General features: G+C 44.4%; 1 protein-coding gene across 1 annotated transcript in view; it reads right to left on the bottom strand.

The window, feature by feature from the left end:
* Positions 1–2,824, bottom strand: part of LOC123045147 (very-long-chain aldehyde decarbonylase GL1-5) — a 10,620-nt gene extending 7,796 nt beyond the window's left edge. Inside the window, exons 1-2 of the mRNA XM_044468092.1 lie at positions 2,651–2,824; positions 2,102–2,558 (exon numbers count right to left, since the gene is read on the bottom strand). Of these exons, the coding sequence (XP_044324027.1) occupies positions 2,102–2,558; positions 2,651–2,710 (517 nt within the window). The 5' untranslated portion in view covers positions 2,711–2,824. The remainder of the gene's footprint in view (positions 1–2,101; positions 2,559–2,650) is intronic.
* Positions 2,825–12,822: the final 9,998 nt, after the last annotated feature.

Raw genomic sequence — 12,822 nt, forward strand, 5'->3', positions numbered from 1 at the left:
AAGTCTACCTTCGACCCACAACTAGGGAGGTCGTGTGTTTTTTGTTTATTTATTGGCGCCCCAGTTGCAAGTCTACCTTCGACCCACAAATAGGGGGCCGTCTATTTTTGTTTTTTTATTGGCACCTCTGTTGCAAATCTACCTTCGACCCGCAACTAGGGGGCCGCCTGTTTTTGTTTTTATAGGAGCCCCAGTTGCATGTCAACCCTCGCGACACAACTAGGGCGGTGTTTTTTTATTGGCGCCCCAGTTGCAAGTCTACCTTCGACCCGCAACTAGGGGGCATCTGTTTTTGTTTTTTTATTGGCACCCCAGTTGCAAGTCTACCTTCCACCGGCAACTAGGGGGATATCTTAGTTTGTGTAGTTCTCCTAGTTGCATGTCCACTGTTGACTCGCAACTAGGTCCATAGTTTGTTTTATCCCGGTTGCAAGTTCACTATTGGCTCGCAACTGGGCTTGTACTTTTGTAATTGTCCCTGTTGCGAGTCAAGGGTGACTCGCAACACGGCCCATAGTTTTGTTGTTGTCCCAGTTGCAACTGCACCCTCTCACTCACTTGCATGTTTGTTTTCATCTGAGTTGTAGGCCCACCCTCGACTCGTAGCTGGCATCGTAGTGTAGTTATCCTAGTCGTAACTCCACCCTCGACTCACAACTAGGCTCATAGTTTGTATTTCATCCTAGTTGCAAGTCCACCCGCGACTCGCGAGTGGGACTATTAGTTTTTTTAAATTCATTTTGTTTCTTTTCGTTTTCCGTATCTTTTTAAAAATTCCTAAACCTTTTTCAAAATTATGAACAACTTTCTAATCCATATTATTTTGGAAATTTGTGAACATGTTTTTTAAGGGACGAACTTGTTTTGAATTTGCAAACAAAATTTGAATATCAAGAATATTTTTTTCAAAGATTTTTTGAATGCACAGTCAATTGTTTAGTATGTGTTTTAGAATAGTTTTGTGTATATTATAAAAAAGTCACCGTATATTAAAAAGTTCAGCATATACTAAAAAATGTTCAGTGCATATTAAAGAAATGTTGATTGTGCATACTTAAAAAAAAGCTCAATGTTAGTACTACTACTCGAAGCTAGCGACCAGATTATTTTTCCAGGAAAAAAGCTAGCGATCAGCTGTATGTATAAGCCAGCCACCCAGGCAGATGTGAGGCGGGCTGATTTTTTTGTTTTGGGCTTTAACAAAATGCGTGCATGAAGTGAAGCAGCGGCAGTACAATGCGTAACATGCAAAAAAAAAAATGCGGCACACAACGCGTGTTGTTTATCGTGAGCGGGGGCGCGAGCGAGGTAGCCACACACACACGTGCTACTCGATCTCGTATATGTGCCAGGCAATACATAATTGTTTTAAAAGAAAAAACTAACAAGCAAACAAACAAAAAAGAAGGATGGGCTTATGCTAGGATGAGGTGGCGTTGATGTCATACTTAGATGTGACATAATTATGTCACATCTAGATGATACCTAGATACACCTATAAAAAAACTGTGTGAAATGCATGGGGCAGCACCATGGTGATGCCACCATTGTACATGCCCTAAGTAGTGTTGTGCCCTATTTAGCTAGTTGGAATAATCGTCATATAATTTTTATCGTATTATTTTGCTTGAAACTATTTCGAGATCGTCACACGCTGAGTAGGAGCTCTCTCGAACTTACTCGTTTACAGCCCCACGCACATGGTTTCTACACACGCACACAAAAACGATGCATGTGATCGACCAGTCGGATAGCGTAAGATGGCAGTCCGCTGGGTCAGTGACCCGCAGACGTCGGCCTGACATATGCCGGTCCAGATCTGATGCCCTTGCCCATTTTGCTCGAAAGAAACAGGCCATGCCCATGTCCTTTCGAAAAGATGCACTGATTGGCGCCCTCGAAAGCCAACCTCAGCATATGTTGCACCCCTCCAGTAAAAGATAAAAAGAGCTAGCTACAGCGCACGCAGCAAAATACCGCGCTACTAGGTCAGAGCATACAGTAGACGCGCACACATGCACGTTTGTAAGTACGCGCGTGGTGGCGTGGGTCTCTGCTGCGAGTGTGTCCTCGTTGTGCCAGTATGAACAGACATACTTACATGTGATGGGCTCGGTGACGATGGAGGCGTGGTGGTGCGAGTGGTAGCGCGTGTAGAGGAAGTGGTGGTGCAGCGCGCGGTGGAACCAGTAGTAGAGGAACTCCACCGGGCCGGCGTGCAGCAGCGCCAGCAGCACCGCGCCGTCCGTCCTCCACAGCGGCAGGTTCTGCCCGCCCGGCAGGTGCAGCGCGCCCAGGAACAAGAGGATGGCGCTCAGGATGATCTGGTCGTCCCAGTTGCGCTCGCGGTCGATCTGCTCGAACTCGATGCCGCGGTCGACGATCTGCCGCTTGCCGCGCGCGTTCTGGAGGCGGGACACCGTGATCCAGGCCTGGTTGTGGAGCCCCCGGAGAATCATCGACGGGAGGATCACCAGGTACCCCAGATCGGCCTCGCGCCACCCCTTGGTCGCCACCTGTTGGATGCCGTGCGCCACCCATGGCGCCAGCACCACGTACTTCATCCGCATGCATGCCGGCTTAGTCAGTTTGGACACGATAGATAGCTAAAGCTGGGGTGATGGTGGCGCAAACTAGATCTGGTACGTACCTTGAAGCTGCCGAGCATCTTCCATGGCCACTCGCTGAAGAGGCCGGGGTTTGTGGCCATGGTGTCCTGGAGCCTTGGAGCAGCTTGCTACCTAGCTTATCTGTTTGTTCTGCAAGCTTGACAAGGCCTGACCTCACCGTTTGGTACTCCATCAATTTATAGGCTCGGCTGGTCTGCCTTTGAGGATTCGACTGTACTATCTCCGTTTCAGTTTACAAGTCCTACGCGTATACCTAGGTTGCCAATTTTATCACCTTAATATAAATTATATAACACAAAAATTATATGGTTTGAAAATAAAATATCTGAAGTTTATATTGGTATATTTTTTGTAATATATGACTTGTATTAGGTTGGTTAAATTGATGATCTAGAGGCACGCACACGCCCTGTAAACTGAGAGAAAGATAGTATATATGTGCATATGGGAGAGGGCCCACATTAAATGACAGGCGCCGTCGCATGCCTGTTTTACAAAATCTTTCACTCCATTTTGTGTTAGGAAATTCTGCCGTTGAGGTAGATTTTTGCAAAGGCAAAAAAAGTTGTATTAAATAATTTACAAAGTCACCGTAGGCACCTCCTAATCGACGGGAATGTCTCCTCCCAAACCCTGGTGGAACAGGGATACCACAGTCCCTCTAACTATCCAACCACAAGTTGGTTCGCTCCTTTTACCGTGTTTGAGGATATAATAAGGAGGAATCATGACAAGGCTAGACATGCCTTTTGAACATACGTGAACCCCGAACCATTTTCTAGGGTTTCGAGTGGCAGGGCTAGGCACAGGCGATTCTGATCTTTGGGGAACGGACACATGACTTGGTTCACACGATCTCCACTCATCGACACCAAGTCTCCGTTCTTTTTCGGTTGCTTCCCTCAGGGCGATCCAGAGGGGTGCCTTTGCACCCTTACCCAGACTTAGTCGACCCTTACAAGTTACTAGTTTTTTTTTTGAAATAGAGGCAAAAGACTTGCCTCATTCATTAATAAAGAAGGAGAGTTTTAGAGTACAAATTAGTGGCTCCACAGCATAGCTCGTCCGTCAATAAAAGGAAAATAACAACTACTCTCGCGGCATGATAATGCTCAGGTGCCTAGCTCCTGCCGTGATCCAAAGTTTGGCTTCATCTTGGATTAGTTTTAGAATGTAGAAGGGGGGCGTTGATTTCTTCCTAAAAACTCTAGCATTCCTCTCATTCCAGATGGCCCAACCGACAAGCATAGTAAGGGAAGCCATGGCCTTCCGGTTCGCCGTATTGGGCTTCGACATATTTGTCCACCAATGTTTGATATACATACGATATTACTAGTTGATGTACATACGATATTTATCTGCCCGGTGAACCGATGGCCGTACCAGAGGCTCAGTTGAAGAACCTCTCGACGGAAGTGAGGCTTCTACACAATGGCGTGGTAAGGAGGTTAACTGAAGATTATTACAGTTGTTACATGTCAAAGGTGAAAGAGGGTCTGAATTTCGTTGAATATTTCCTGGCGGAGAAAATATATTTGCCCTTTGAGATGGTCCACGACCACGTTTTCCACGCTTTTACAGCCCGCCCGTCCTTCATGAGGCTATGGTCGCTTTATCAAGCCTTAGATGCCAAAATGACGATTTATATTGTTGCCTTTCTTGATCCTTATCACATGCATGTGTTCAGTGTGGAATCCCAACATGGCAAGGAAATAATTGCGAACTACCGCCGGCGATGCATGCTTGCGAGTCCGGGCAAAGACACGTTACTCATGCCTTATTGTGCATTGTAAGTCCTTCAGTCCTTTATGCTTGCATATATACCAGACTTCACGGGTTGATCTCATGCATATTACACTGTTCAATTCTTTGCGGAGTATGGCCAGGCTTACTTCTTCGATTCGAAGAGAAACCATCTACACAATAGCTATATGTCAACTTCAATATGTTTTTAACCATGGCACCTTCTGTTTTGTATTAGATCTACCTTCATTACATGCCAAACTTACTTGTGTTTTAGCCATGAAACTACACATGGCAAATTTTCTGATGTTTTTGCCATGGGCACTTGAAGTTCTATATAACATTTAAATAACTATTCACGTGGAAATGTAGGTATTCTTTTTGAATTGGGCCATGCCAAATTTATTGTATTGACCTTGGCATTATTATTGTATATACCATGGCAAAAAATAACCTTAACATGTCAAATTTATTTTTTACATATCGTGGCAAAACAAATATCTATATGTATGATACGGCAAATAATTTTATTTTTTCCCATCTAACCATTAGAAACCTGTTCTTTTCTAAAAATAATTGCCATGATTTTTTTATTGAACATAGTTTTTTTTCTTAAATTTTGATATGGGACATGACAAATTTATGTTTTTGTAGCTTCTTTTTCAATCTTAACCATGTCAATTTCATTTTTGGCAATTTTTTGGTACAATGCATGGCAATTTTATTATTTACAACGGTATTTTGGATGTGTGATTTTTGGTATGACAAAGAAATATAGAGCATGTCAGTTTTATAATAAGATCATGGCAAAACAATTTATCTAGACCATGCTAAATTTATTTGAAATGGCATGGCAATTTTATTATTTCATTGATGGTAGTTTTTCTCTGTGTTGTTTTCTTTTTGACAAATAAAATATATGGTATGACCATTTTACTATTAAGAGCACGAGAATTTTATTTTTAGTGTCATGGCATTTTTTTGTTTTCATCATGGCAATTTTCTTTGTTCTTACAACATTTCCAATTGTTTGCATCATTATCATCGATAACTAAAAACGTGTTGCCATGCAACTTAAATTATACAACCACGACAACTTCAAAATACATTTGACTTTTTTGTATGTTTTTTCATTAATACGCAAATTTTCCATGTACATGGAAATTTAGATGACATGGCAAATTAAATTTCAAAGGTTCGGCAAATTAGTTTCCTGGACATTAGCAAGTTTTCATATATACACATCAGAATACATACAATGTATGTACTATTTGAATTGCTGCCTGTGCGGTAGTTTTATTACAAAAAGGATGGCAAATTTGCATGTTTTTAGTGAATCAAGGTGGGTGCAAAATATTAACTTCTTTTAAGGCCTATATTTTGTGGTGCTAAAGCTGGCCTTTTTTTAATTAATTTGCCATGATCTAGGTAAACATTTTCTCTGGTAAAGTTGCAATCGGACCACTCCTGTTTGTTTATAATTACAGCATGCCATTATTGTTTTTTGTAGATATCATGGCACATTTTTTGGATATACCTTTCTAAATTTATAAATTAGAGGATGGCAGTTTTATAATGTATAGCATGAAAATTTATAAATTAGAGCATGGCATTTGTAATTTTATGTTGCTCTATTTCCTTTTTGTATTACACTTGAGAGAGAGGCGATATGTAGGAGTGGTTCATCGTCTCTGCAGCCCCTGGGTTATGTCAAATCAGATACGAGGGTCCAATGCTGCTCCAACTGCCAACAACCAGCCGCCTCCGAGGTCCGAAGCCCGCCTCTGCGCAGAAGGCCAGACCGCTCCCTCTTCTGTGGACGTGCCCTTGAAAGTCCTCGCATGGCGCTGCCGTCGCCATCGGGGAGTTTAACATGCCCTTGGCCTGTCTGTCGTCTCATTGATTCGGCCAGCGACAAGCCACAGGGAACTCAATTATAGCTGGGTCGACGGGGTTCAGCTAGCCGCTGGTTCGCTCGGCACGCCGACGACGTCCCAGTCCCAATTCATGTCCGCAGGATGCAACAGTGTGTTTCAAACCAACACGACGGCCAAAATCGCACAAACGTAGTGAAATGGAAATAGAACAACCCGGCCAAGAGCTAGTTATGCATGCACGCAAGGATGCTGCAACCACAACGGAGGTTCGTGCAGAGTACTTTACGTGCCGTCCATGCATCGGATGATTGTGGATGCATGTCAGGTGGGCTAAGAGGAAGTACAATAAGCTTAGCTTATATAAGCGTGCTATAAGAGTTAAAATGTTATATTCCTGCTGACATGAAGGAAGAGAAGAGGGGAACCAAAAGAAGCCTAAGAGCCAGCTGCAACACGTGCTCCTAGCCACTAGTACTCCCTCCATTCCAAAATATAGCGCGCCCGCATTTTTCGAGGTCCAACTTTGACCATAAATTTAACCAACGAGACCAACTGCGGCGTGAGAAAAAAATTATATAATTAAAAACTTCTTTCGAATACGAATTCACTGATATAATTTTTGCTCCCGCCGCAATCGGTCTTGGTAGTTAAATTTACGGTCAAAGGTGAAACACGTGGATAGAGGAAGCACTACATTGTGGAATGGATGGAGTACTACGTGAGAGTGAAACATGGACCATGCATTAATAAAAATAGCACATCTTTATATGTAACTATTGCACGTGCGCTATAACCTTGACTATAAATGACGTGACAATGTTATATAGGCAACAACTGACTGTACTATTAACCGAACGTGTCATGTCATCATTAATTACTCATACAATAGTGCTTACAATTTTTTTCACTTTCTCATTTTACTTAGGAGTGTGCGTAGAGGCGAGCTCTTACATAGCCCACTACTTCATTTCTTTTTATGTCTCTTTTCTTCATATAGGCAAAGATATCATGTAAACAGGCTTATAGAACATGTACTTACTCTAAGAGCATCTCAATAGCTTGTATGCTAACTTGTTCGAAATTTGCACGGCACGCAAGGTGCCCAGCCCTTCCCGGCCACCTGATTGCCTTGCAATCCATAAAGTAGTTGGACTCCGCATGAGGGAACAGTAGGTTTTAATCTTTAAAATGTATGATTTCGTATCTAATACTTGCGGTTTTCTCAGTCACTCGTATCAAGTTTCAGAGTTAAAACTTTAAGTGCTTTTTTTGCAGAAGTTGTGATTTTGTTGGTTCACTTATACTAAGTTTTAAAGGTTGAAACTTAACATAATATTTTAAAACTTCTCAAAATGTATTCAAATAGATCTTATTTGAAAACTCTCGTCACAAGAAACATGAATATGAAAACATAATTTAATTTAGACTTTTGTTCAAAAGATATGAAAAATTGAAAATCGAAAGCGAAAAAATAAAAAAGCACACGCGAGGGACCCGATGCTCATGCACCTGCGTGCCACAAATTATGTCCCACTAACTTGTTGGTAAAATTGTTCACGTGATCAAGAAATAAGTTATCATATAACCATTTTAATAGTATCAAATGTGTCTAATAGGAAATGAGAGAATTAAAAAGATTGCTCTCTCTTTGCACTCTAGGGATTGTGTAATGGTTGTTGATTCATGACCGGCTCATTTATTTTAGAGCTTATTTGTTGTGTGTTCTTATCATATATTATGTCCAATCAAATCAAATAGTTGTCCATTATACATGATTACCGGTTTTTGCACTATTCCTTTGCACATTTAGTACTCCCCAAGTTCACTTTTATAAGTCGTTTCAGACAAGTGAAATTCAGCTATTTTGCACAGTGTCTGAAACATCTACAAAGCCTTATAAAAATGAACAAATAGAGTATTTCATTTGATTTTTATTAGTATTCTTATTTTCTTGTGTCTACAGGCATTTTGGAGCAACCTAGACCAAAGCGTGATGAAAGGACCAAGGACGGGTCCAATACCGAGGACTTATAGTACCAGACTAAGGCGTTTCAGAAAGTGGAAAAGGTTTTTTAAAGTGCCCCAAATCAAGATCTAAGACCAGAAATGGATTGGTGTTGCTCTCCTTAATCCAACGAGCCCAAGAACGTCAAAATCGGAATATGTAAGAAGGAATAATGAAAAAAACACCGGAGGAGGACATAACGAAAGATGTCATTCCATTCGATCGTGCACGGTCGTATGGATGCTCGTATGAGGTGATTTTGGCTCTGAAAGTTGCCCTTTCAGACGGGATTCTTCACCAATTTCATCCCCGTTTGTTCCCATGAGAACCTCGACAATAAGGAATGGTTTACGAGAAGATAAGGCTCATCTTGAGACCTTGGATGCATCCCATCAACGGAGGAGACCGAGGAGGCGTCATATATATGCACCTCCAACCCTAGCCACTGCCATCTCATATCATTCATCAACAACACATCCAAGTTCATCTTCATTGTTGCTCCATCCACCAACATGGAAGAGGGACAAGATCAAGAGAAGAAGAGGAGGCTCCACCACCGCGAGTATCGGCCTTCTGGTCGGTGCCATCTCCACCATGCCAGCACCTAAACCATTCTCGCCCTCGTTGTCACCATCATCGGCGCTGCCACCATTATCATCATCATCACCGCTGCACAGCCATCTCCACCAACACCACCACGCCTTCTCACTTCACCGGCTTGATGCCGTCTTGTAACTTGACCCTAACTTCTATGTTGTTCGTCTTTATGTTTGAGTAGTTGTACTAGTTCTTGGGGATATGGATGAACTCTTTATGTGATCAATAGTCCCCTTGTTCATGTTCGAGTTAGTACCCTTCACGAGTGTTGGTCGGAGGTGTCGCTCGCATTATCGTCGTGATTGGCCATGAAGCCGCTAGTATCATTGTAGGGGTTAGGATGTTGAGGTAATTTGAGGTCATAGTAAAATCCTCAAGTCTGACTCGTTGCAATTGATGGAGTGCAAGTAAACCCAAATCTGGCTCTACCACAAGGAAACCTTAATTAATCGTATGTAATAACGAACACGGGGAAGCTTCGGTTGGTGGCATATGTGGCATCAAGTCTACATGGGACTAGAACATGTTCTATACCGGGAACCGCCACCCACTTATGCGCACGAAGAGTGGCTAGGAGATACAAGTACATACTAGCAGTAATGATTCCGGAACCCTCGAGAGTGCTTTACTACTCAAGTGTCATGTTATCCTTACTAACTTAGTGTTATTGAATTATTGTTTTTACCTTCTAGTCCATATATAATAAACACTCCTTATTTTGTTTGCCTAGAACCGGATATAGTAGACTATTTTCAAACTCCGGTTTAGGTGCGTATGTAACTGTGTTAAGTGACATCGTAGTTGAGGGGTTTGTGGTGCCTTCCTTTTCGCTCCATATGGGTTCAACACTTTTTTTTGAGGGAAAGCATAGCTTTATTAATCAATTGTGTTGGGCAAATCACCCAGAACACACTCAACCACAGAGGCTGGAACATCCGACGCCCATTCTACAGAATGGTGTGGTTCATACATACGACCAATAGAGGCCAATTCATGAGCTACGGAATTGGCAGTGCGCCTACACATAGATATAGAAAACGAGGAGAACCATAGTTTTAGTTGGAACTTCATATCCTCAATGACAGCAGCATAGGCGGAGGAATCAGCTCTTCGCACATCGAGGCTTCAGAGACAAGTTGTGAGTCTGTTTCAAACTGGACCCCAACCAATCCAAGTTCGACTGCCGTGTTGATTGCATGAGACATAGCAAAGATCCCAGCTGCAGAGGCATCGTTGACATGCTCTTGTCTTCCAGCTCTTGCACAACCAAGGGAGCCATCACTGGATCTAACCACCACGCCCCACCCAGCATGTGTTTCTTCGGGTATGAAGGAGCCATCAACATTTACTTTGTACACTGTCTCCTCAGGCGGCCGCCACTTGTTTCCTGGAGGCTTCTTTGGAGCGGCCGAGAAGATATCCATGTACTCCAAGACATCGCTTCTCGTACACCGGGCTACCTCCGCAGGCGACAGTGCCACTTGTCCTTCTCGTAGTTTGTTCTTATTGGACCACCAATGCCACCAATAGGTGAGGACATGCAGGCGTTTTTTTGCATCTAGGCCCCATAGAAAATCGAACATAGCATGCACAGACGTAATCCCTTCAAGAGCTATGCGTTCTTTCTCCATGGCCAACTCCCTCCACCCCTCCTTGACAGTTTTGCACTTGATAAAAAGGTGAGCTCCGTCCTCGTTAGCTCGTCCACAGAAAAGGCATTTTGTATCCTGGATGGGGATGCCCTTACGTGCGACATTTGTGCGGAGGGCGAGTGATTCATGTTTTAGCCGCTAGGCGAACATTTGGATGTTCCTGGGACACGACAATTTCCAGAGCCTCTTCCAGGAATCATCATTGGTACGCTCCAGGTTACCTGGCACGGCCGAGATCCTCCCTTGTCCCCCATTCCTTCGATCCTCCTCGAACTGAACATTGAGTTTGTATGCGCTTTTCACCGAATGTAGACCCCGTGTGTCATACTGCCAGGCAATGAAATCTTGGACTCCTTCTCTCAGCGGAATCTGGAGAATGTGTTTCACATCGTCGAGCCAGAAAGTACCTCGTACTAGCTGTTCGTCCCAGGAGCCGGTAGCGGGGTTAATCAGATCGCAGACCCGCTCTAACAGCTTTTGTCCTCTCGGGGTAATGACCCTCCTCGACCAAGGCCGGGGAATCCAAGGATCTGACCTGATCTTGACGTTCATGCCATCACCAATTCGCCACACATAGCCCTCCTTGAAAAGTTTTTGCCCATGCAGAAGGCTACGCCATGAGTATGATATACCATCTCTTTGTTCCGCATCAAGAATGTGCCTACCCGGGTAATAACGGGCTTGCAAAATCCTAGCACAAAGGGAGTCAAGGAACTGGATGAGTCGCCAGATTTGCCTAGACAACATCGCCAAGTTGAATCCATGCATATCTCGGAAGCCAAGTCCACCACGCGCTTTGGACTATGTTAATTTCCTCCAACTGATCCAGTGGGTAGTGTGTTCTTTATCTTGTTGGCTCCACCAATATTTGCCAATTAGAGAACTGATTTCCTCGCAAAAAGACTTGGTGAGGTAGAAGAAGGACATGGCGAAAGTGGGGATGGCCTGGGTTACTGTAGTGACCAAAGTTTCTTTCCCTACTTTAGCAATGAGCTTCTCCTTCCATCCGTATACACGTCCTGCAATGGCATTCTTCACTAAGACGAAGGCCTTTCTTCTTGATTTGCCGACATGTACCGATAGCCCGAGGTATTTCTCGTTCCAAGTCTCGCTCTGGATCTGGAGAGTGTCCTTGACAACAGTCTTCATCTCCTCTCTCGTGTTTGGACTAAACATTATTGCCGACTTCTCCAGATTGATGCATTGCCCCGAACATGCCTCATACAGGTCCAAAATCTGATAGAGCTCCTGGGCTTCCACCTCCTTGGCCTTCAAAAGAAGGACCGAGTCGTTCACAAATAGAAGGTGTGACACCACTGGCGCGCCATGGCAGATTTTGAGGCCCGATAATATCCCTGCACGCTCTGCATCATGAAGTAGGGCTGAGAGGCCTTCCGCATAGATGACAAGAAGATACGGAGAGAGCGGGTCGCCCTGCCGAAGGCCCCGTGACGGTATGAACTATTTTGTGAGGACTCCATTAACTCTAATCTGGTAGCGGACAGTAGTGACACAATTCATCACCAAATCAATGTTGGGGAACGTAGTAATTTCAAAAAAATTCCTACGCACACACAAGATCATGGTGATGCATAGCAACGAGATAGGAGAGTGTGATCTACGTACCCTCGTAGACCGACAGCAGAAGCGTTATGACAACGCGGTTGATGTAGTCGTACGTCTTCACGGCCCAACCGATCAAGCACCGAAACTACGGCACCTCCGAGTTTTGGCACACGTTCAACTCGATGACGACCCCCGGACTCCGATCCAGCAAAGTGCCGGGGAAGAGTTCCGTCAGCACGACGGCGTGGTGATGATCTTGATGTTCTACAGTCGCAGGGCTTCGCCGAAGCACCGCTACAATATTATTGAGGAGTATGGTGGAAGGAGGCACCGCACACGGCTAAGAAAACGATCACGTGGATCAACTTGTGTATCTAGGGGTGCCCCCAGCCCCCGTATATAAAGGAGCAAGGGGAGGAGGCCGGCCGGCCCTAGGGCGCGCCAAGGAGGAGGAGTCCTCCTCCTAGTAGGAGTAGGACTCCCCTCTTTCCTACTCCTACTAGGAGGGGGAAAGGAAGGGGGAGAGGGAGAAGGAAAGGGGGGTGCCGCCCCCCTCTCCTAGTCCAATTCGGACCAGAGGGGGAGGGGGCGCGCGGCCCACCCTGGCCGCCGCTCTCTCTCTCCACTAGGGCCCATGAGGCCCATTACTTCTCCCGGGGGGTTCCGGTAACCCTACGGCACTCCGGTTTTCTCCGAAATCATCCGGAACACTTCCGGTGTCCGAATATAGCCGTCCAATATATCAATCTTTA

This window comes from Triticum aestivum, chromosome 1A (assembly GCF_018294505.1).
Source record: "Triticum aestivum cultivar Chinese Spring chromosome 1A, IWGSC CS RefSeq v2.1, whole genome shotgun sequence".
NCBI classification, from domain to species: domain Eukaryota; kingdom Viridiplantae; phylum Streptophyta; class Magnoliopsida; order Poales; family Poaceae; genus Triticum; species Triticum aestivum.